The 25,340-nt window shown below is 40.9% G+C and overlaps 3 protein-coding genes across 4 annotated transcripts in view; all 3 read right to left on the bottom strand.

The window, feature by feature from the left end:
* The window catches only part of pfas (phosphoribosylformylglycinamidine synthase), a 13,317-nt gene extending 4,722 nt beyond the window's left edge, over positions 1-8,595 (bottom strand). Inside the window, exons 1-17 of the mRNA XM_025052636.1 lie at positions 8,409-8,595; positions 5,916-6,041; positions 5,683-5,818; positions 5,018-5,123; positions 4,264-4,462; positions 3,429-3,534; positions 3,189-3,329; positions 2,969-3,093; positions 2,748-2,876; positions 2,412-2,549; positions 2,091-2,219; positions 1,929-2,002; positions 1,698-1,854; positions 922-983; positions 640-801; positions 315-551; positions 1-164 (exon numbers count right to left, since the gene is read on the bottom strand). The exon at positions 1-164 is cut by the window's left edge and continues 8 nt beyond it. Coding sequence (XP_024908404.1) covers positions 1-164; positions 315-551; positions 640-801; positions 922-983; positions 1,698-1,854; positions 1,929-2,002; positions 2,091-2,219; positions 2,412-2,549; positions 2,748-2,876; positions 2,969-3,093; positions 3,189-3,329; positions 3,429-3,534; positions 4,264-4,462; positions 5,018-5,123; positions 5,683-5,818; positions 5,916-6,036 — 2,186 coding nt within the window. The 5' untranslated portion in view covers positions 6,037-6,041; positions 8,409-8,595. The remainder of the gene's footprint in view (positions 165-314; positions 552-639; positions 802-921; positions 984-1,697; positions 1,855-1,928; positions 2,003-2,090; positions 2,220-2,411; positions 2,550-2,747; positions 2,877-2,968; positions 3,094-3,188; positions 3,330-3,428; positions 3,535-4,263; positions 4,463-5,017; positions 5,124-5,682; positions 5,819-5,915; positions 6,042-8,408) is intronic.
* Positions 1-25,340, bottom strand: part of LOC103399996 (methyl-CpG-binding domain protein 3-like) — an 844,757-nt gene that overhangs the window by 36,093 nt on the left and 783,324 nt on the right. The window lies entirely within an intron of this gene.
* ipo13b (importin 13b) overlaps positions 9,190-25,340 on the bottom strand; it is a 25,475-nt gene continuing 9,324 nt past the window's right edge. For both annotated transcript variants that reach the window (XM_025066254.1, XM_025066252.1), the window contains exons 6-23: positions 23,373-23,513; positions 22,740-22,881; positions 22,106-22,272; positions 21,892-22,012; positions 21,545-21,692; positions 20,456-20,637; positions 20,266-20,292; positions 20,012-20,146; positions 18,770-18,922; positions 17,071-17,151; positions 16,840-16,977; positions 16,445-16,541; positions 14,366-14,418; positions 12,870-12,936; positions 12,659-12,717; positions 12,477-12,566; positions 11,726-11,907; positions 9,190-11,627 (exon numbers count right to left, since the gene is read on the bottom strand). In XM_025066254.1, the coding sequence (XP_024922022.1) occupies positions 11,531-11,627; positions 11,726-11,907; positions 12,477-12,566; positions 12,659-12,717; positions 12,870-12,936; positions 14,366-14,418; positions 16,445-16,541; positions 16,840-16,977; positions 17,071-17,151; positions 18,770-18,922; positions 20,012-20,146; positions 20,266-20,292; positions 20,456-20,637; positions 21,545-21,692; positions 21,892-22,012; positions 22,106-22,272; positions 22,740-22,881; positions 23,373-23,513 (2,080 nt within the window). In that variant the 3' untranslated portion in view covers positions 9,190-11,530. The remainder of the gene's footprint in view (positions 11,628-11,725; positions 11,908-12,476; positions 12,567-12,658; positions 12,718-12,869; positions 12,937-14,365; positions 14,419-16,444; positions 16,542-16,839; positions 16,978-17,070; positions 17,152-18,769; positions 18,923-20,011; positions 20,147-20,265; positions 20,293-20,455; positions 20,638-21,544; positions 21,693-21,891; positions 22,013-22,105; positions 22,273-22,739; positions 22,882-23,372; positions 23,514-25,340) is intronic.

The raw sequence follows: 25,340 nt of genomic DNA, 5'->3' as shown, positions 1-25,340 counted from the left end.
GCAGCAGGGCAGCCCAGCCCTTTGATTGGCTGCTCCCCGATGGCTGTTGCTGCCCCCTCCAGACAGAACGGTGACAGAGCAACAACAGCTACGTCTGCCAGTGGAGTGTGAAGAGGGCCCACACACTGTTGCTGGGCAACCAACCCAGTCACAGAGCGATCCACCTGACACAGAGATAGAGGATGGAAGGGGAAAAAAATTAAAAATGAAAATGACTCTTTTGAAACCTCTGAATTTTTTTTAAAGCTCTTGTTTGGTCATTGTTAATTATTATTAATTATTAAACTAAGTTACACATAAACACACACACACACCTTGTTTGTTAGGTACCGCTTTGATGCCACAGCAGGCAAACGTAAAACTCTTTCCAGAGCTGCCTCGACCATCAGACCAGGAGGAAGGGTCAGCGCCTGGAGGACTGGGGTCTGACACTCCATCCTGAACTCTTTCTGAGGCATTTTCCCCAAAACCCACTCCAGCTGCAGGTCAACAGGACAGCGCCCCCTGTCTGCCTGGTCAGCACTTCCTCCCTCATCGTCCACCAGAACAATCTGTGTAAAGATCAAACAATAAAATGAACCAAAGACTTGGAGTCAAGTTGGATGAGATGCCCGTCTTGATCTCAGCCCAAAAACGTGCCTTGCCGTCTCCTGTGATGTTTCCCACAAAGTCAACGGGACACTTTTCCCTCTGACACACTTTTTCCAGAAAGGTCCTGTCGGACGGGCGCAGTAACAAGGCGTTGCTCTCCTGGTACTCTGCTCCCCAAAGTTCTAGCACACTCAGAGTGGGATCTCCTTTCTTTACAGAAAACACAACAGAAAAGGGAAGAAAATGGCCGACGCAACAAAATCTGACAGCAGTCGAAGGTTCAGTCAGTGTGCGTGAAAATGAACGTGAAATTATCTGTGTGCACGTTACCTTAAATCTGCTGCAGTAGATCACGGCTCCTGCCGGTTCACTCAGTTCTTTGAGCACATTACCTAAAGACGAAAAGTGTGTAAAAAAATGCGTGGCAGGATGTGTGGCACACGTGGACTGGACACAGGATGTTGTAAATGTGGTCTTTTAAAAATCACTGTAAAAGTTCGGCTTCGTTTAAGACTGGGTTTTTCAACCTCAGGGTGGCGGCCCTATGTGGGGGCGCCTGGTATTCCGATGAGGTCGCCTGTAATGTCTTGTAATTGATTAAAACAATTACATGACAAACTGAAGCTAAAGCGCTGTAATCCTTCGCATCTTCACTGTGGCCGGTTTGAGGTACTGCGGTAGCTTTTTTTTCAGCTCAAAAACATATTCTAGAAAAGAAAGCTGTTTCTGGGGTCGCCAGAAATTTGTGATGTCAAAAGGTGTATTTGCATGTGGCTAATTTCTGTGGCTAACTTTGGCCTTGTCCATTCCTAACCAGTCTATAAGAGTCTGCATATAGGGGTGCCAAACATACGGCTCGCTCGGGGGCTCAGTACAACATGAATGTTGAAAGTAAAAAATGCACCAACACTGCATGTTAGTGATGTTTTGTCAAATATTTCATTACATTTTTATATATATATTTGCATGAAAACAAAGGGGATTTATAGTAATTTATAGGTAATCATGTTATGACTGTACTGGTCCGGCCCACTTGACATCTAATCAGGCTGTCTGTGGCCCCTGAACCTGAATGACTTGGACACCTGTGGCATTATAACTCCTACCATTTCCTCCTGCCCCCTGATCGTGAATACTGCAGATTGGATTCCCACTGGCTCTTTCCAGACACGCCCTGAGGGCGCGATTCATCTTCTGCTCCATCTCAGCGTCTCCTCTCTGCACTGCACCCAGGTCCCTGTCACTGGAGTTGTCGCCCTGCACCTACAAACCAAACACAGCATTCTCCACATCAGGTGAAACGACTGTATCCAATAACTCGGACTTTGACTTTTTACCTGTACAGATGACGCTGCTCCTCCACCCACACCAATCCTGTAAACCGGACCCCCGATCTTCACAACTTCCATTCCTGGTTAGTGATAACGTCAAACGGTTGGTTTCTTGTTAGAACAAAAGCAGCTTCTGTATTTTTTTTAATACTCTAATTCAAAAGTTACCGGTCTCTGCCTCTTCTTTTTTTACATGGGGATCTTCAATAGAACCAAGACCACCGCTGAACATGATCGGCTTAATCCACTCCCGTCGTTCACCGTTAGCCAGCCGCATGCCGAAGGAACGCGCAAAGCCTGGAGAACAACGGAAACCAGCAGTGATGAGAACGGACGCTACACACTTTCAGATAATTAATTAATAATAGATAGATAGAACTTTATTAATCCCCCAGGAGTTCCCTTCAGGGAAATTAGGGAATTCTAAAGGGTAATTACAAATATTTTCATTTAACGTTAATCGCAGAATGGCCTCTGCAACTGCTCTACCTGAAAGAACAGGTTCTCCAAACTTGTTGCCATAGTCCGATGCTCCATCACTGGCTTCGACGGCCACTTGCAGGGGAGGAGCAAAGCTGGGGGGGTACTCCCATCCTTCTCCCTCTGACTCCCAAGGAAGACTGTAACCTGCAGGTGATACAAATTGTAATAATTAGACAGACGAACTTTTTTTTTAAATAAAACTTTGTCAAAAAGATTTAGGAAAAAATGTATAACCCCTGTTTTAAAAAAAATGTGCTTCTTGTTGTGATATAGAGCTATGGATTTTATTTTTTATTTTTTTATTATCATGGCATATCTAAATTCACTATCACCAAGTTTGACCTGGAATGTGGAGATTTCCAAAGCAGTATCCTGCAGTGCCAGCAATAACATGGCCTCCTCGTCCGGCACTCTGGACATCTCTGATACGACCGCCCGTTCCCGTGGTGGCGCCGCTGAACGGTGCTACGCCTGGACACCACACAGGAGATGAAGAACAACGTGGGAAAAACTGGAATTTCAACGTTTCATCTGCCGCTAACGGAAACTCTTTTCGTTCACACCTGTAGGGAAGTTGTGTGTCTCTGCTGTAAAGATGACGTGTCGCAGCGACGGACGAGTCTCGTACCGACTGGCCTGGGAAGGATCTTTGGGGTAGATACATTCAATTTTCCGGCCTTTGATGCCACTGGAAACCAAACACACAGAAAAGACACAGTGTGAAATGGAAAAAAGCACACGCTGACACGCCATCTGTAGTTGCTGTGCTGCCCACACCGCTACCTGCTGTTGTCGCAGAACTTGATGACGTTGTTCTGGTTGCTGTGCTGCTGAGTGTCCATGATGAGACTAAAAAGAGTCTCCTTCTGCTCCTGTCCATCCACCACCATCCGTCCCCTGAAGAACCAGTGCCGACTGTGCTCACTGGGCGTAAAGGAAACGTTAGAGAACACACCACCCAGGAAACAGATCACCTCAGTTTTCACATGTGACACAGGGTGGACGCTGAAGGAAAAACCCCACCTGTTGGACTGGGCCAGGTCGAAGCACTCCACGTTGGTTGGGTTCCTTTGAATTTTCTGAAACATTGTGGTGTAATAGTCCAGATCCCAGGAGTCAAAGGCCAGACCTGAATTAAGAAATACACATTAGTCATAGGGAATATTTCTGGGTTCCACACACTGTGGTCAATGATGGGGATGTAACCATTAGGGATGTCCGATATTAAAAATCTGCCGATATCCGATATGCCGATATTGTCCAAACACTTAATTTCCGATTCCGATATAGGCCTGGTAATATTTATTTATTTATCTGTACAAACCACTGAATGAGTATGCAATGCTGCCATCTAGTGGCTTTCACTTTAATATACAGCCGTTTGTCCCCAAAACTATTTTTAGAACACATATCGTTTGGTGAAACCCAGGCATTGCGTTATCGGAGGAAAAGGCGATAACGATTCTTACAGATATTACATAATTATGCTAATGTCGGTCCTATAATATCAATCAGTCGATATTATCAGACATCCCTAGTAACGATACATCGTGGATGGATTAAATCAATCAAGCGTATTTAAAAACGGATGAAGCACTTATCCAATATTCCCTTCAGCACTTCAAACACACACAAACACACACACGTGCAAAATAAGGAGCAGCGACATCGCTGTTTAATAACGTGCACGCCTCATGTGACATTATTACCTCCATTAACACACACAGAGTTGACTCACAAAGAGCTGTAGGACTGAGAGAGGCACAGAGAGAAAGAGGAAGGTAAGTGTGTCTGGAAATCCGAACAGAAGAGAGACCAATATGTGGAGGAAGGAAAAAAAAAAAAAAAAAAGATTCACCTTGTTCGTCATTTGCCTTCTCCAGAGCCGCACGGCCTGTTCCCAGGATGTCCACCTCAAAGACCAGCTGTGGCTTAGTCTCAACACTGAAGGAGGTGATGGGATGTGGATAGATACACTCTGTCATACTGTCGTACAGACATCCAATCAACTTCTCCACGTCTCCGTTGAGCTCAGTCACACAGCCTCCGTTTCTGGGCTGGAGGGAAGACGAAGAAGTCAATCATCAAAAAAAAAAATTTAAAGGGACCTGTAAACTCAGGGAACTGAGGGCTAATTTTGTTAACCAGTAAAAACTCATGAGAAAAACTCATCTGTATTTGTCGAGCAGTTTAACTAGAGTAACATCAAGATATGAACTACACTTCCATCCATCACCACTTCATTCTCTCTGGGTCACAGAGGGAGCCAATCCCAGAATCCCTGTCTTTGTGTCTGTGTATTTGTATATATATGTCTGTGTGAGTGCACATGCGTGTTTTTGTGCATTTATGTGTCAAGACATACTGTATATATACAAACTCACTCACACATACAAATAACGTAACGTGTATATATACACAACATACATATGTACTATATATATATACACATATATACACATATTCACACACATATATACACATATACACACATATACACATATATACACATATATACATATACACACATATATACATATATATACACACACATACACACACAGTGTTTCTCTGCATGTGTGTGGTCATATTTGTGTGTCTGTGGTTCCAACCTTAATGAGAAACCTTCGGGACAGTTCGACTCTCGTCACATGACTGAGGCCGGCACTTTGGCAGATGGACACAGCATTAGTGGACCAAGCCGTGGAGAAGTTCAGCCTGTGGTGAAGATCAGAAACAGAAGTCACATGAGAAGGACTTTTCAGGTAAATTAAAGTGGGTGGATGATGTTAGTGGCACTTGGATGTAACTGCTGGCTTTTATTTGCCATGTTCATTAAGGAGCACAATAACATTTCATGTGCAATGTAGGAAAAGTATTTAAATGCCAGTGATAGTATGACTGTTGGTAATGTTACGCTGATCATCTTTAAACATTGCTGTCCATCAGTGGACTCGTTATAAGAAACTGCTCGTCCCTGGTATTAGATCACTTAAATCAGGGGTGTCAAACATGTGGGGCGTGGGCCAAAACCGGCCCGCTTGTGGTTTCAATCCGGCCCGCTTGAAGAAGGATGAAAATAAAATAAAAAATGCACATACACTTCATGTTCAGGAAATGTTTTTAAAATTGAAAATTTGCTTAAGAACAATGGAGAGAAAAATATTTTTTGTTATTTATAAGTAATAATGATATGATTGTAATGGCCCGGCCCACTTGAGCAAATGAGTTTGACACCCGTGCCTTAAACGATGCCTCACCCTCACAGCAGCAGTACCTGGGTCCGATCTCCACTAGTTTCTCCCCACTTCCTTCTGTGAGGTTTGGTTCCTCTGACAGCGCCTCTGTCTGCATGGGAGGACGGAACAACCAGAGCAGAACCTCCTTCTGCTCGGCACTGAGGCACTCACAGCCTGCAGCACAAGTCGAAAGGGAGGGGAAAAAAAAACAGAGAAAGTTGAACATGCAATCTCATAAACTGCCATATTCGAACAGCAGGTTTTGGCTTACCTGTCAGCTCCACATTGTAGCACAGCTCAGAGGTGACTGACAGCTGGGGGTAGAGCTTGGCGGAGCGCTGGACGGCACGACCATTCACAGCTTCACTGCTGTAGAACTGAACCACAGCCATGACGGCTGCAGCAGGAGGAAAATAAATCAACTTTTAAATCGCAGGAACCTCCATCAACAACATCAATCACAGCTGTCGCCGACACAGGACGACAGGCGACACATGTCGATGTAAGGCCCCGGTTCGATCGATAAGCAGTTACTCAATACAAGAAGAAAAGGTCAACACAGAAGTTACATAAAAAGTAAATAAAAGGTCTCGTGAATTTTCGCCCCTCAAGTTGACCTTTGTCTTTGAGGTTACATAGAACCTCTTGCCCCAACTCGCACATTTACGTGCTGTATGTGTACAGTGATGTATTTACTTATTTATCATCACTGTTACTAATTTACTTCTTCTGTAAGGAAAAAGGCGAACTGTGGAGGGTGAAACACTGCCCTCGCCCAGTGACTGCTGGGATTTACAGCTTCCAGTCCCACTTGGAAAACGATTACAGAAATGATAGATGATGAATGAATGAATGAACTTTCATTCATTGGTTAAATAGAGTCAGCCTTTGTAATATGAACTCACTGACTGGAGGTAATAATTTCTTGGACTGCAACAGGTCAACTGGTCAAGAGGTCAAAGTCAAATCAAAAGTATTTTTGTGGTTTTTGTGAATGTGGTTTAAAACATGATTGCAGCATTTATTTAGCTAGAACTCATTTTATTGGCTGAATGAGTTGTTGCCCAAATAGCACTGCAATATAAGACAATATACAACAGTAATGTTTCTAAACCTTTTATATATTTTTACATGCATGTCTCGTTTTTGCAATGTGTAACCGTTTTCTCTGTTACATATAACAGTAATTTTCAACCCGTTTTTATTTGACACCACTGTACCAAGAGGACCTGGTACAAGAGTGGCAGAAACCTGTTGTTTTCTTTTATTTCATTCTGATCCATAGACATTTCTTTGTGTCTTTAACAACCAATTAGCTTTTAGCATCATTAAATTGTAAAAATGACGACCAGTTTAAACTCAGTGTATAATAATCAGCTATTTTTATCTTTTGTTATAAAAGTAAATTACAATGCTACTGTGTTAAGCCACACCCACTTTTACATTCTAAACTCTGATCAAAGCTTCACAGTCAAGCTGTGGTAATCCTACCATGCTCCTGAAATTCAGCAGTTAAAAAGACTGGGAACCACTATAGTGTGTCCTCACATCTATAGATTTATCAATCAAAATGAGCGTTCCCGTCAGACTGAGACAGACATACAGACAATCAGCCTTCTTCAGTCACCTCATTGATTGTGTGCATGTGGAGGTCACACACTGCATGGTCAGGAGCTTCGTGTTAGACCTGAATCACATGGAGAGCTGAACATGGCTGAACGCCCTTCGATCGTGCAAATACACACACACACACACAGATAATTGTTTCATAATGGTGGTATTACATTCACAGATTGTAGATGTTGGTCTTACTACCTGTAAAATGCTCCAAATTCACAGTTTGATTCAGTGAGTGATTCATAAAGGACAAAGGTCTAAAGGTCATCTCTCAGGGGTTAGCTTGATAAACCAAGGACGGCAAAGAAGGAATACTCAATGTACTTTAACCAAATTCCTCAGTTTTCATTTAGCTAAGAGGACATTTATAGTTTATATTTATGTTGAAAATGGCCAGATTTGTCCTCTAAAATATTTTATTGACAATATTTAGTTTGACATCCTTTAAAAACTTTGTTGTAAGGAGGCGGAGCTCCTTTTTCCTCCACTGCAGGCTGTGATGTACACACTGTTGTACAGTAAAACTCTGGTCCATGTGTTTGCTTAGACGACAGTGTTATGGATTCATATAAAACTACAATAATTGACAAAAAAATTCTATTAAAACATCTTTCAGACTTTCTTCTGTTAGTATCAGAGTCTGAATTACCAGTTGTTTTGAAACACTGACAGATTATCTTTGAATGATAAAAGTAAAGGGATATGACTGGATTATTTTGGAATGGAGTCAATTAGTAAAACTGAAGTACATTTTTTCACTGTGGCTCGGTACCAAATGACCTACGGACTGGTCCGTGGACGGGGGTTGGGGGACTCCTGATTTAAAACACAAAAACACAAGTAGACACACAGCTATTCTGCAACTAAACCCATTCATTTATCTACAAGAACGGCTTTCAAACGCTAACTATAACAACTTCCTGACACCTTCAACACGTCTATCTTTATGTCACATCTTCATCCTAACGCGCACAAAAAACACACACACGGAAACAATTAAGAACGAACTGCTGTCTTGTGACCGCAGCGGCCGTAAAGCGGATATATGTAAAAGTGCTGTAACATCTGCCACAAAGTTAGTGACGCTAACTTTACTACAGTCAGACTTAGCACCGAGTTAGCACGTCTGAGAAGTTGGATAACTCACACGAAGAAGTTCCGCTGGAGAAGTCCCGCTGTAGGAGAGGAGTCGTGGCTGCTGGAGAAAGTATTACTGCAGTAGAATGACCACAGAGAAAGCTGCACGGCCGAAGCTGAGAGGTCTGTCGTCTCTCTCAGGACAGGAGGATGTTGGACACTTCTCCACTCACACGTGGGAACGCACCGAAAAAGGGCGCATGCGCAAGGACGATCAAAAACAAAATTTTACCAATTATTTACAACTTATTCAAAATACAATTCATAAACGAGAAACATATATGTTTAATTACGTTATCTAATGGAAATTTAGATTAAATTGCTTTTTTTCATCTGAATAAAAACATTTGGGACGGTTCAAATCAATACATGTCTCCTTTTCTTCTAGAATGTAAGTTCAACTACTTGTTTATACGATATTTTGTATATGCATTTAGTTTTAGGAGGCTGACAGTCAAATGTAGGACACAAGTATATAAATATAAAACTATATGTTCCCCTTTGCCAAATGTTAAATGGTAGGTAATTGATTTTTTTCTTATGTTGAATTACAAGTTAAGAATTTTAAAGAATTACAAGTTCAGAGGTTAAGTTTTGCTAAAACCAAAGGACCAATACTCCTTTATTCTGTATGCCTTGACATTTGTGCTATTTTATTAGTAACAGTCATAAATTTGTATAATTAGTATAAAACAAAAGCGTGTGAGTTCCTTCTTTTTTCCACCTTTTAACCCGTTTTTTTTTATTATTTTGCAGTGTGTAGACAGAACAGAAGCCACAGAGCCCGAATCTACAGCCTTGAATATATTTTAATAAATTAAAGCCAAGTACAAAAAGAAATGTACATTTCACATCTTCCTCCACTCCTTCACCTCCAACGTTTTCTTACGACCTTACATCTACTGTATTTCTCAGCCCAGAATGAGGCCACATCACAGACAAGCAAGATCATAGTTGAACGTTCACTGATTCACAGTTGGAATTAGACTCTGAGCCAGGGCCGTTTTACTTTACATCTGATGTCTGCCTCTGGTCTCATGTTTTTTGTTTCTTTTCTTAGTGTCTTAAAACGCTGTATTTGTTTTGTCACCCAAACCCAGAAACCCCCATAAAACACATGCATGCTACATGTCTGCAGGCACCTGGGACAGGACAACAGGATTAGAATCGATATATTTTACAATCCCCAAATCCCCAAAATGAATTTTTATCTCCGATGTAACATCCAAGCATGTTGGGAGATGCAAAATGACTTTCTCTAATCCTTTGTCCCCTTCAAGGCAGTGACGCAGATGAGTGAACATGAGTTTACAATATGATTTGATAATAAGTTATGGAAATAAGTCATGAACTATTCTGATAAAAAAATGGAGGGGATCAGCTGCAGTGGGCATATAGAGGATATGTGCGGCCATCTTATTAGAAAAAAAGTTTGATTTGTAAATTTGAAGAAAAAAAAAGGGTGGCGGGGGGGCTCTCTATTTATAGAGACAGGAGGAAGTTAGGTTTGTGTACTATAGGTCCAACATAAGTGCACTGAGCAAGTGGAACGTTACATTTGTGCACACACAGCCTTTCATACAGGTATATACACACACATACGCTCAAATACAAAGAAGAGTTTGCAAATAACTGTTAGTATTCACAACATGATAAATATTTATGCACAGTAACAGTGACTAACAAGCCCATCGTCAGCATTATATCCCCCCCTTCCCCCAAATATGTCCTGAATGTTTACATCCTGTGCATTTTCCCTGCTGTCAGCTTACCAGTCATTTTACCTCCAGCCATCGCTCTAGGCAGTCCTGCTTTACCTTAGAGGTAACTGCATAAATCTGTAGTCCGCAACCCAGGAAGAAGACCTGAGTCTGACTGGGTGTGACTTAGTGATTTGAAGATGACTACTTCAGGAAAGGCATACTTGACAAAAAAAAAAAAAAGTCTGAAGAACAATATATCATGATAACTTGGCAATACAGACTTTGTAATAGGATTCAGTAAAGTAAACATTACTTCTATAAAAAGGTCCAATATGCAACATTCAGCTTTAAATTGTGTCAGGGAAAAAAAGTATCATCCACATCAAAGTAGTAGTCAAGTGCACAGATGGTAACATCACATCCAGTTTCTACTTCTCTACTATCCAGCACACGAGTTGCACCTAGAACTCACTCATAGTTTATTTGTACTTGATCCCAAATACTTTTTGCCTTTTTGCTGTTTTCGTCTATGGTTACGAGACTAATCTATTTGAGCGCTCTCATAATGTTAGAGACCAATTATTGCTATCTTTCTTTTTTTTTTTAATCCTGCACATAAGTCCTAATTGCACAAGTTCACAATTTCCACACTGAAGCAGCAACAGACCCATAAAGCAAACAAACCCATTCATAATCATCAGAGAAAGTAATATGCCCGGGAAAAGATGACCCTCCAGTTTCCAAAGGAAGACTTTACCTACTGGCCGCATTAAAAACTTAACGTACACATGATCGCAATCACGTCTCGGACTGACGTTCTGGAGTCTTGGATTCTAAACCTTGAACTTTGTTTTGAGCTGAATCATATTTCTGACAATGGTCTTCTCCGAGTCTTTCCGATAGCAGCAGCTAAAATGCCGACACAACCCCTTTAAACGTGTACATATATGTTTATATACTTCATTTCATTTCGTTTGAAAATTAATCAGTCACATCGCTAAGTACAACACAACAACCATTTCATAAGGAATTTCGTTACGCCCGGAATCAGCCCAGGAACCACAGGAAGAGTTGTGAAGGCGGGACAGAGATAGAGGGAGACGGTGAGGCAGCATGCTGAGTGTGCTGCTTAGAGCTCTTTAAAGAAAAAGGCCTCTAAGGAAGAAGAGAGACAGAAAACGATCAATCTCAACACAGAAAGAGAAGGATTCTGCAGCGACAGGTCAGCCTCTTCAAGGTGTGTAGATCTGCTGATCTACAGACTGGTCGGGGCGGAAACGGTTTGTCCTGCTCCTGGGTGTCGGGTGGTTTTACAATCATCACGTGGTAGTGTTGCTGACGGGGTTGTTGGCTAGAACAGTGTTGTTGTGGTGTCCAGCTGGTTTGCACTGAGGGCAGAGGTTAGGTCAGTTTAAGAGTTGGTCAAATTTTAGTAATCAGCAGCATACTCCGTCCCGTGGAGCCCTCTGCACAAGAGTGTGAACTCTTTGACGAGGTCCTTCACCCTCCTCTTCTGCACCCGCTCTCTGCATGACATGAGGAGACAAAGAGGGGAAAAAAAAGTGCATATTATGCAGGGTGTTTCTCGATAACCTTGTAAGCAAAAAAAAAAACGGTAACATACCGAAGTATCTGCTGCGAGAAATGGTTTTTTTGTGCTGCTGTGACTCGGGATGATGGGAACCCCTGAGGCTGCAGGGACTCCTTTAACCAGATGACCAGCAGAGAACAGCAGTGCTTGTTCAGAGAAAACAGAACCTCTGCATATTGGTCCATCAGGCTGCGAGATGCTCCGCCCCCAATACCCTGGAAGGAGAACAGGAAGCTTTTAACCAGAGGAGATCGATTTCAGCGGCAGAGAACATTTAAAGAGTAAAAAAAAAAAAATCGTCCTCCTTAGCGAGTGACAGTTTGATGTAGTAAAGGGTTAAAATAGTGCAAGTGCTTCACAAAGAACCATGATCTGTTATTAATATGACCTGAATGCCGCGGGCCTCCGTTGCTGAGGTGATAGTTTCCCTGTTTATGGCATGTCGTTAAAAGTTAAGTTGAGCACTTAGACTTAGGTATCGGATCGGACAGGCTGTAGTTGGTTTTTGTTTATGTTCAATCCCGAAACCTTTACCAATATCGGACCGATTCCAAGTCTGAGTATCAGATCGAGCCATCCCTGTCCTCTATCCTGCCCATAGGCTGTGTATAAAAACGGTTGTTTTTATGCTATCAAACTCATAAAAATAATTTTTAAAAATATGACCGACTTTCCTTTTAAACTTCAACTCAATACATTTAAACACAGTACTTATAATAATAACAGACGTATCAAAAATATGTATTGTGTGATGTTTTAGTGTGCTGTAATTGTGCTTTTTTACCTCCAACACAGCCTGAACCAGCAACTTGCCATCGTCCTGCACCACCCTGGCCAACGGCGGCACGTCCGAGCAGTGACTTAATAGTTCAGTCTACAAAAGAACACAAGGACACTCGGATGACTCACTCACGTCTAAACTGGAAATACGTTCTGGAAAGACATCACGTTTGTGTTTGTGCTCACAAAGAACAAGCATGTTGACTTCACTGTCTGAGCTTCAGGAAATTTGAGCGACAGAACTCCTAGAGATGAAGGAGGAGGGGAAAAAGACAGAAATAGAACATTGGCGAGTGGCGACAAATATTTACAGTTTGTACGTGCAGTGACAGACACATTTTTTCACAGGAACTTTAGTAGAGACGCCCAGTAGAATGTGTAAACTTTGCAAACTCACCACAGTGGAAAACCGCTTTCACATCAAGACTCACAGACAAGAACAAATCGGGCTTCCGTTTGAGGGCCTAAGAGGTAGATAAAGGCATTAAATCCCACATGTTTCTGTCAGCCAACCACATCACCATATTCCATAGTATGAGTTTTGTCAAAATACCACTAATCAAGATTCACACACAGTCTGGTAGCCAGATCTGAGAGCAACACAGGGCTCAGACCAGATCTACCGACCAGGCTCGAGTGCTCTCTCTGTCTGATTACTAAACTGTAAATCCCGACTCGTACAAAGATCATCCACTGCAGAACTCAGCAGGTTTAACAAACAAATTAATCAAAATAATCAAAGATTGAAATTATTGGAAACTTAAGTCAAACTAAAGGCAAAGATGGTGTAGTTGATTCAAATAGAAATACAAAATGTCCTTTTGTTTTTGTTTGTTTTTTTGTTCTTGACTAACTTTGCAACAGAAGTGTGTAAGTAATTAACATGTGCAGCTAAAGAGAAACACAACTCATCTCATAATAATGAACTCATTTAGGATGGAGGAGAGGAGAGAGGGAGAGAGGGAAAGGGAGAGAGATGAAGGTCAGATCTATCAAAAGATAGAAAACAAAAGAAGAATGTAGACCAAAGACAAAAAATATATATAGTTAGATCAAACGGAGGAGCCCATCAACCAATTTGTCAAAACCAATTAATATTAGGTAAATATTAATTCAGTTGGGCGTTGGCTTGGGGCTGGAATGACTTTAGAGGAGAGGTGAATTCAGAGACTACCTATAGCCAGTTGTCTGGGACTAAACTGCTCATGCAGAGTTACTTCAACTTCAATATCAATGTGTCCAGGGTATCAACCTGTCTGTCATCAATCTAAACAGGAACGGCCTCAGACAACATCTCTGACATGACCATCTGTCACCTGACTGCACACCACACGTTTTCTGAGATGTACCGCGCCACCAACACATACTTCTCTGCCACTCCTGAAAGAGGTGTACGCTCTGTTTTTAAGTATCTTCTCTGACCTATTAACATCTGCTTTCCCCCAAAACACAAATGACACTCAATTTAAAGCGCTGCATTTGGACAGTAGTTCCTAACCTGTGCCAATACCGATTTGACAGTCTGCATTCTTGATTTTGCCCTTTTCTTTTTCTTCCTTCCAGAATTTTTATCCATTTCTCCAGATGACACATTGGTTTAAATTATTTCTGTGGCTACAGGATTTTTTTTTTATTCTGCTGTGGAAGACTGGCTCTTTTTCCATTCCAATTCAACATTCCCCTCACATTTCATTCCACCACTGCGCCTCTGTGATGGGACTCCTTTGTAATAAGGAACAGAAAGAGATAGAGAAAGGAGAGAGGGAAAGAAAGAAAGGAGATGAGAGACAGGGAGAGTAAGAGTGAGAGAGACAGCCAGAGGAACAGAGTTACAGAGAGAGAGAGGAAGAGAAAGAAACACAAAGTGAATGAAATAAGAAACCAAAAACACACCTGAGCTTGGAGTTGCATAAATGAATCAACAATATCAGGATGATCCCTGGGTCCTAAAATATATAAAGATGAAACTTAAGAAATCATAAGAGAATAAGAATAATATACAAACAGCAACTGAATAGATTCAACAGTCATGTAGAAATTAAAGAGAACTCAAAAATATTTATCTGAAGTAATTTACAGGTGGATAAGGAACAAAGAGGTGGCGGGGTAGGGCATGTGAAGCTTTGGCAGAGTCTTTGGAGAAGAGACCAACCAAAATCAAAACACAGGCAGAAGACAAAGACAGGTGTCCTTTTTGAGTGAAACCAAGAAAGAAATAACGAGGGGAAAAAAAAAACAAACCTAAAGAAAGAAAAGTGGGTTTGAAGTGGGAACCCAGGAGGCACTTCTGTTACTGTTACATTATGGAGAGAAGGAGGCACCGAACCTAAAATGAATTCCCCTCACGTCCCCCCTCTCGAGACTCTGCTGACATCAGACAGCAAATACGGCCTCTACAAACTGAAGGGAGTCTCAGAGAGCAGCGATGATGGAAGACTTGTTCAAGAACTTTACTCCAGAGGTGAAAACCCTGATATATTATAACCACTGTCCTTGTGGTTGTCTCACACAAAACCACTAAACTTGGAAAATATTGCAAATGTGGCACAGGTGAAACAAAACAATACAATTAAAAGGGTTTCTCATTTAAATTGCTGTTAGGATCTCCTGCCTTAAACCTAAACCTAAAAGAAGTCCTTCACAGAATTCTGCATGGCTGCGGAAAGAGGTCGGATTTGAATCCGAACAGCAGTAACTGCAGCCGTATTGAGCTGCAGCCATTGCTGTGGTAGATGTCACCCAGCTGAATAAGGTCGACATCTGTGTTCAGTGCTGTGACTGCATCCTAATCTGACACTGACTACCAAAAGGGCACCTGCTCAGAAAAGAAAGAGTTTAGAAGCAGGAAGGAAAGCAGCCATCACTCAGACCCTGTTCAGACTTGACATTAACATCCATCCTCGGTGATCCGATCACAGACACTAGGCTGGATTTACAATTGGATTTTGACAGGATTGCGCTCACAGATCAGAACAAAAAAAAAAACATTTTAAGAGACACATGAGGGACCCCAGTCCAGCTTCTGTGATCTACAGTTTGACTCTGACCCATGAAAAACCAATACATTTATTGAGTTCCTGCAGCTGATTTCTATAAAAAATAATAATAAAAATAAATGCATCATACATTAATTTGCCAAACACTGTATGGAAGGTCATGACTGCATCCAAACAGATCACCTAGAATGGCTATAAATATGTAGTCTGAACAGGATTTATAACCAGTCAAAGCAGGAAAGGGGAGTAAAAATAAAATAAAAAAGAAGAGAAGTAGGGCGTGGGAAGACAATCCCTATAAAGTGGCCTGCTGAAATATATCCCCCTGATGTTTGAGCTATGTTGAGTAAAAATTCAAACTTTCTGGCTATGGGGCCACAGACTTGAGAATGAAAGTTAATTTCATGAAAACATACAGACAGTGATTTGGTCGACAGCTTCATTAAAAAAAAAAATAGAGTTAATCAACACAATCAATATAAAAATAAAGCAATGTAAAATCCTGTAAAACATCTCAAAGACTTCGGTGATTTAAGGGGTTAATGTTTGGATTCTCATAGTCATTTTATCATTTGTTCTTTTAAATCAACAACTAGGCCTGACAGGGCTTTGTTCTCTTTATTTCTTTTATTTTTAACCTTTGTTCAAAGAAACAAGAGCAAACATTCAAAGGTCGGCTGTGACGAGCCCAGTCTATTGACCTCTGACCTTTGCTTTTTTTGTGTCCTGTGCTGAGGTATTGCAGAGCAGGAGCAATTGCAAATATTCAGTATGTCACCACAATCCAAACAGAATGACAAATATCAAACTTGTTGTGTTTGTACACATTTGTTTTCAGAGTCACAGTCCGGACCCTGGGGGTAGAACGATAATCGGGAGTATTTGGTAATTGTTTTGAAGAAAAAAAAAATAACTGAAAAAAATAAAACAAAACAAAACAAGGATTTACGGCCCCGCCCCTTTCTGGACCCCCTACCTTGCTGGAAGATGGACAGCGTTACTGAGGTAACCAGCTCAAACAGAGCCTTGATGGGCGGAAAGTGGTCCGTCTCACTGGCAAAGATATGCACCATCTGAAACAGCAGGACTTTTAATCAGACACATATATTCCTCCTCCTAACATAATCTGCTGTTTTAAGCCATGTTTATGTTTGACTTCGACTGAATTCAATCGATTGAATTTGCTGCCTTAAGTTGTTCTCAAATTCATATGAAGAAAAAAAAAAGTAACTATAAATACTCTGACCCTACGGTCAGATTTGAAGAGGCTGCGCAGGCCCCCACGCAGCTGTGAGTATCCGAGAAGAAAGGAAGACGTAGCAGCACTGCACAGACTCTTAATCACTGTTTCGTGTGTTCTTCGGTGTATACCTGTCTTGTGAGGTCGAGCGCCGAGGCCTGGGGAATTGTACTGTACATCTGTCCAAGCATCTCACTCAGCTGGGACACCATGGGGGCAAAGTTGTGGAGGAGCGTTTTTACCGACTTTTCAAAGATGGCACACACCGCCTGAGGAGCAACATGAGATCAGCCTCGTTGAAATGTTGATCAAAGCCTCATCAACGCAGCGATGTGCAGACGATTAGGTTTGATATGACTGACCTCTACAACTTGCGAGTCAGTGAGCCACTTGCTGAGGACCGTCTGTATGAGAGCAAAGACTTGCTGCAGAACCACCACCACCTGAGACACATTCAACCACACAAACAATACAGTCAACGAAACTGATCAGTATTTATCAGGCCATCACATTAGACAGTGACATGTTACACACAGAAGCACGTTTACAGGCAATATAAGGACACATTTCTGCAGGTCTAATTCCCCATTCTGAGATGTGATGTCACTCGATGTGTTTACGGAAGTAAATACAGATGCTACACTTGAGCACGTGTATATTATTTCAGAAGTTATTCTGCGATCAATGTCAAACAATTTCATCACTTTGCCATCCTTCAGCGAGGGTCAGCTCTACCTGCCGATGGGAGCTGTCAGCTTTGATCCATCCAAACGATAATACCAGAGCTGAAGCCCTGCCAGCTCTTTCGCTAGCACCACACATCTGAGAAATGGTGAAACTTTGACAATCGACCTCCTTCAACAGAACTGTCATGGTTGTTTCATTTATTATCTACATCATATCTGCAGGTGGTGTGGTGGCTTAGCGGTTAAGGAAGCGGACTTGGGTCCAGAAGGCTTCAGGTTTGAGTCCACGAGCTGCCAAGTTACCACTGAGGTGCTCTGAGCACCAATGACAATGTAATCATTCACTTTCACTTCTTTCCCACCCCCAATTGTGATGTCTGTCTCATTTAAAAAGGTGTGATGAATATGACATGACATTTTTCTTTTTTTTTGGGCCACTTGCCTCACAGTGTGAGTGTCTGTAGATGAGTAGTCAAGCCACTCAAACAAACAACTGCAATAGCCCCACAAACATGTTAAAGAAACATTAAACAACAACTCAATAGTTGGGTTACTTTGTTTTTGGGTGCTTGATTTCCTAAGAAGTAGCTCCCCCTAGGTGTCGAGATGGGGCACACCCCTGACACCAGAACACTTTAGGGATCCAAATCCAACTATCAAAATGTAATGTACAGTATACAGTACATACCTCATACGTTAACTGTATGGTATGTTGACAATGGTGAATAGAAGTCACACAATTAGGCCTGTTGTTCTATGCTATAATAAGGTTTGTAACTAAAATAAGAATTGAGTAGGAATTCACTTCTAACCTTTGAATATCTTTGTGAAGGAACTCGTTTCTAGGGCTCAAATGTCGGAGGAAAGCTTCAACAAAGCAAAGTGCAGCATGTCAGGGACATTTATTAGCTGTAAGGCACGACGCTTGTCAAACCTCACCAAACGTTCCCAGGCAGACAGGTTTTAATTTGAGGCATTTCATGTTCTATGATCCAAGTGAATCAATGTCTGCAATTAGAGCTTCCAGCAACACAGAACACTGTGCAGACATCTGGGGCACATCAAAAGGGACAAAGGAAAAATTGGACAAAAAAATAAATAAATAGAAATGCAGGAGATCCATGCTATTTTTTAATACATAAAAGACGGACCAATTGTTAATTGTCGTATAGAAATCATTTAGTTTTTGGACATTTTTCTGCATCCTGCATGGAAATAATAAAGACACTAAAGATTATGGACACAAATCAGTGTTTGCATTGTTATCATGTTGCCACTTGTCTACAAATTGACACACATGTTTTCACACATTACCCATGTTTTCCTAAGAAGAAGAAGCCTCTTGGATTAAACATAAAAGTTCTTTAGGACTCACCGGATTTGGTCCAGGTAAGGGTGGGCTAGATTTGACAGGTGGGGCTGAGCCGTCCGCTGAGTCGTTGTCCTGCTTGCTGATATCGAGTGTTGTGAACAGGTTGGACAGCAGCCCCAATATGTGAATGATCGCTAGTTTATTAGAGGGATTAGGCTGAAAAACAAAAACATAAATAAAAATAAAACACAATTTTTCTCTATAAGGTAATGTTAATTCTTTACATACAGAAACGTTCATATGCATCACATGTAAAGCCCAGTAATACATCCATCCAGACAACAAACAGTTGTAAACTTACCATTAAACAATTCTTATTAAAAACTATAGTTACTTTGTCCCAACAGTAGATAATATTAAACATAATATTGGCCTAGACCAGCACCCCTACATACACACACATTATAACAGTACTTGTTCTTTTCTATGGTAATGTGATACAGAAATATTATACATAATATACATATACATAATATTGGCCTAGACCAGCACCCCTCCTGTGAGATGTGACCATCACTCATCGGATGTAATGTAACCTGCAGGTGTCCCCAGCAGGTGCCACTATTTGCTCTGTTCCAGAATTACAGTAGCTCCTGATTTCCTAGTCTGATGTAATGCTAGTACATGAAAAAAGCTAGTACGCGAGTTGAGGGCGGAACACCAAGAAGCTAAGACAGGGTGTGACAGTGTTTCTCTGTGTGTGTGTGTGTGAAGAGCTGAGTCATGAAGGTGACATCTCTTTTGACTCTCACCTGATTTTATCTTTGTAGAATAGGAAGTCAGTGACGGTATATTTTTAGAAAAAACTGTGATCCATTTTTACATAACGAACGATGAAAGACACAAACCAGTCAGACCTGACGCAGGACCTGACGTCTGAAAACTGTTTTAAACACATTTATACTGTTAAACAATAAAAGGCATAGATATATTTTTAAACCTAACTGTAGAAAAATGTCTTAGCTGTATAGTGTAGTTTCAGTTTGAGACATGAGAGACTTTTCTCTTGACCTTTTCCCATATAAATAATTAATTTTAATTAATAATTCCATCATTTGGATTAGTGTTACATTAAATGGAAAAACAAACTTTAACCTGCTGTTATTTGTCTGTTCCAGCAATATATAAAAAAAAGAGTTTTTTTTTGGTCATATTTAGGATAGTTGACTTATCTGAAATAATCCAAATAAATTTGGATTTATTATTTGTGAACGAATAATGGTAAACATTGGTTTCAGTACACACCGTCTCATCGGCTAGCTTCTCCAGCTGCTGAATGTACGGTGTTATGAGCGAGTGAAGGTTTCTTAAGATTTCCTCCACAGGGAGAGCAGAGAGCAGGAACCCCAACGCCTGCATTAGCCACATGCACTGACTCGTCTGTGGAAAGAGACAATGGAGACTTCAGCACACATGATGTTAACAAAATGATTACAAAAGGGGCTACTTTCAAACAAAAAGAGTTTTATGAGACAATGTATGTGAGTAAAAATACTTACTTTGTGAATCTGCTTTATAAGCACCTCCTGAAAATTGAAAAAACAAACAAAAAAAAAACAGCATGACTTTGAATTCAAGTTTAATATTTCTCAATGCTCAAAACAAGTTAGAGTAAATGTTTATGGCAAAAAAGACAGAAATTCAACCAGGCAGAAAAAAAGATACAGGATTAAAAAAAGACCTACATACCTGAGAGACTGCTACTATGTTGTTTGCATAAGGCGGCAGGTCATATTTGCATTCCCTACAGATTTTCTTGAGTGTAGAGACGGAGGAAACAGAGAGGTCTGGATTTCCCAAAGCCTGAAGCACCAACGGCAAAACACTGCTGAGCATCACTGGGTGATCGGCCAGCCATTCAGCCAGAGCGCCTGATGAGAGAACCAATCAAGTACTGTTTTATACCTTCTAAGGAACTGCAGTAAAACCTGGTCTAAGAGAGAGGACATAAACTTTATTAAAAATGTTTTGAGAAATGCATATTGTCATGAATTTACAACAAGGTAATGCAGAGAAATCATTTCAAATGTAATTGATTAGGTTTCTTTTAGGGATGTACGATAATATCGGCTGACCGATATTCACATAATAACAGTCATATCGGCAAGAACCATTATAGGTTTTTCCCCTGATAATGAAAACCCGATAATGCAGTGCCTGGGTTTCGCCAAATGATGTGTGCCCTAAAATTAGTTTGGGGGAAAATTGGCTGCATGTGAAATTGAAAGCCACTAGATGGCAGCATTGGAACTCATTTTACTAATCTATTTAATAATCAGGGGACTGTATGCAGAATGCTGGTACTAGCAACTCATACAGTGGTTTGTACTGGTAAATAAATATTACAAGATGCTCAATAGTATCGGGTGGTGAAAAAACTTCTGTCCATGGGGGACACTGCTTTAACTCATCACTTTCGTGAGCATGCAGCACTACCTTAGCTTCCTTAACCACGAGGCCACCACTGCCTCGCTATATCCATATCGGTTGATATCAGAATCGGAAATAAAGTGTTTGTACAATATAGGCAAAAAGTTAATATCGGACAGCCCCAGTTTCTTTTTATTCAGATATCACATGATTATTTGTATTGTTGTGTATCTTAGTATTAGCGTGCAGTTCTTTCTGATATGAAATGACAGCAGCTTGGGTCATTCATTTTGAAACCAAGATAATTAATACAGCGAGGTAACGGCTCCCAGAACTGCCATCTCTGCTGATCTCGTGTGTTTCTGTTCTGCACCACGTTTGAAAGGTACATCGCCGGTTTTTTCTTACCTATTGTGAACATTACCGTGTCAGCCAACTGGACATTGTTAATGCTGATCCTGGGTATCAGTCCTATTAGACCTGGGATCACATCAGAGTAGTTCACGTCTATCGTCTCTGCTATAGACTGGAAGCCATACAGCAGAGCCTCTGTGTGCTAGAGGAGATGGAGAACAGTACCACAAAATCAGTCACAAAAGGTCTTAAATACATAATAACAAATCTGCTTCAAAAAAATAATTTCCCCAAGCAGCAGAACTAATACTCTAAGGCATAACAAGGTGAAAAATTATTTTCTTTTAAAGAAATGTAGACTCTTTTTGAGTTCATAAATCAAACGTATTAGTGTCACTCACCTGCCATGATGTCGGCTCCTCTGGATTTGTCAACAGTCTACCCAGCTTATCATACAGGTTACTAAGCAGCTCCGCTCCCAGCATCTCATACACATACATGAGTGTGTCTGAGATGTCCACCCTGATAGACAGACACGGACGGACAGATATCTTAGATGACAATGCTTTTTAAAACGCTGCGACAAAATAAACAAAGTAAACAAAATACACAAACCTGTAGATTCTGAACTGCTCTTTCTCATCCGAAGACCACGACGCATACTCGTGGTCGGATGGGAACTGAGCTTTGTGTAGTAGGACATCCACCAACTGAAAAAAGACTGGCCTGTAGACCTGAAGGTAAACAGCCTGCTTGTCTGACTCAAACGACATGATTTCATCCTGAAAGAAAGGAGGAAGAGCAAAGGAAAAAGTTTAAGCTGCGACTTCATACGCTGAACCAGCTCACAAATAACCACAAAGCTAATCATGTCACGAGGTGAAGGGTATTTTCCAGATTTTTGCTTTTTATCAAAATAATCATACATTCATTTTTTATTACATACACTGGCTAATTTACATTTAAAGCACAATATTATGTATACAGGTTTAAGCAAATACAGAACCTAAAACAGTCTCTCTGCCTGTTTTAAGGCTTTTGACTCGTGCTGCCTTTAAAAAAACCCAAAAAATGTTACCGTGAAGGGAACTCACTGTTCCAAATGAAAGCCTGATTGCCTAAACACAACCCATTCAGTGTGAAAATCACCAAGAAAATGTGTAAATCCTTGCATGTGGAAAGTGTTTACATCATAATACTGTGATATTATGGTTGATGTTATTGTGCGTGGACAATGATCTTTCCTTACTTGGAGCGTGTACCAGAATGTGAGAGTGAGGGAGCTGGTTGTCTCGTTGACGGGGTAGTGGCCGGGGATTCCAGTACAAAACATGATCATGTTTACGAGTGCCAGAAAACTCTGCCAGTGATCCACCTGCTCCAACAGAGTCCTGGGGAGGGAGGTGGAGGGAAGTGAATGAAGGGGAGGTATTTGTTTAGAGATCAGTCACTCAGACACTACACTGAAGTTTCCAAGGTTGTATTATGGGAACACATTGCCAATGCTTTATTTGAACTGTTGATTTTCTTCATAGTCGTTGAAGTAGCACATTTAAGGCAACTGAGAAAAAAAAATTTATCAGTGTTGGTGATACGTGATATCTCATCTCTCTGAACCTTAAATCAGTTTATAAAAAGATCTAATGACATTAAACATGTTTTAAGCTCTAATACAGAATTTTTTTATTTCATTTAATATGATTGTCCACACACCAACGTGTCTAAACTAAGGGAAAAGAACATTCAAATACACCTTGACAGAGTAAAGTTATGTTACAAATTAACAACATCTGTAGTGGTAAATAACATATGATTGTAATTCCTTCACATAAATACCATTGTTATTATCATGTACGGCACACAAACACACAGACACACACACCTGGAGTGGTTCTCTCCGAGTGTGACAGCGATCCGGCAGATACCGTGGCAGGTCTCCATGTCTCCATTCTGCACCGCTTCCCTGAGCTGCTCCTGCAGGGCCAGCACTGGAGGCACCAGCTTCAGCAAAGTGTTCACATATCTACCTCCCCCGGACACACAAACACAGACAGTGAGTGTTCAGTGGATTATTTCGAACCAGACACAACGGTGTAGAACGGAAGGCACTGTCTGCAAAGCCACTTAGCCTCCCCTGCTGAGCATTGACTTGATTTCATTGCTCAAGGCTTTGTCAATCAATGGACTGCTTCTTATGAAGGACAACAGGGGTTCACATTACTTCATAGGCAGAGATAGAACACCCCCCCAAGCTGAAAAACCAAACATCTTCTTGGGAATAGGTGTGAAACTCAAGGCCTGGGGGCCAAATGCGGCCCGCCAAGGCACTTTGTGTGGCCCGCGGGAGCTTAAAAAGCATTGAATAAAGTCCATGCAGCAGAGTTTATCAACCTATGAAATTAAAAGATTTTTTTTTATTACACAGCAATAAACACTATTTGTAGCTTGAATAAATAATAATCAATTGCAGATACATGTTTTAGTCTGTTATGGAGGAGCTACATCTACTAGACCTTAGTCTGAATGACTTTTATTTTAAAATATTGCCAGATTATCCCACTGCGGGCTGGTACCAAAGGACCTATGGACTGGTATTGGTCCTTTGGTACCAGGGGTTGGGGACCCCTGATCTATAGTGTTCCATTTAAAACCGGCCCTTCAACAGGAACTGTACTGCTGATGTGGCCCCCTGTGAAAATGAGTTTGACACCCCTGTTCTAGGGAAACAAAATCTATTCACAGCTCCCTCTTTAAGCTGTGTTCAAGTCACACACTGTTCTGCCTGCTCAGTCTTAAGCCATCTATATTAGATGTGACAAAAAAATACACACACACACAGACAGACAGTAGCAGCATCAACATCATTCTGGCATCATTGTTTATAACAGCCACAGAGAGCTGACATTTGGAGATAAAGGTCATGCATACATGTGAGCCCTGAAAGTCACTGTGAAGATGATATGTGCACGCATGAATCTTGCAAATGTAAACAGAAATTATGCACGTGTAGGTCTCCAGGGAACTGTGTGGTATTGAAGTAGTGCTGTGTCTTAGAATAGAACATCAATATGGACTTGGATCTTGTTCAATAAATATTCATCAATGACCTGGCAAGGTTATGGACCGTACGCAAGGCAGAAACAACTCCTGCAAAAACCCTCGGTTATTGGGCACAACCCAGTTACGCAGCGTTGACGTTTAGCATTCAGTCGTCTCTTTTCTGTAAAAAAATAAAATAACATGGTGTTTGTTCCCAAGTGGTAGACATGACTTTGTTGTGGTAAATGTGCTAACAGCTAGCCACGTAGCGTGACATTATTTTGAAAATGTTAACGCTTCGGTCTAACAGGTGGTAGTGAAGTTCTACCGATCACTGTAACATTTATTTTATACCAAAGGCGTGGATCTCACATCGCATGACTTGGACTCGAGTCATTTGATGACTTTAGACTCGACTTGTATAGAAAATGTAAAGAGACTTGCAACTCGACTTGGACTTTAACATCAATGACTCGTGACTTCACTTGGACTTGAGCCCTTTGACTCGCAAGACTTGATACTTTCTCCAAAACTCAAAGTGTATCTGTATTATTATTTTGTTTAAAAGGACTCAATACAGAAATGTAAGGACTTGGGACTTGACTTGACACTTGTCAGTCTTGACTTAAGACTTGAATCGGACTTGAGTGCAAGACTTGAGACTTACTTATGACTTGCAAAGCAATGACTTGGTCCCACCTCTGTTTTATACTGAACAAGGATCCTAGGAAATTATAAAATTATAAATTATAAAAGTACTATTTATAATATAGTAATTACTTAACTTATAAAGATTTTTCAATTTTCACTC

The sequence above is a fragment of the Cynoglossus semilaevis genome, chromosome 2, assembly GCF_000523025.1.
Source record: "Cynoglossus semilaevis isolate Cse_v1.0 chromosome 2, Cse_v1.0, whole genome shotgun sequence".
NCBI lineage: Eukaryota > Metazoa > Chordata > Actinopteri > Pleuronectiformes > Cynoglossidae > Cynoglossus > Cynoglossus semilaevis.
This window is presented reverse-complemented; position numbering and strand designations above follow the sequence as displayed.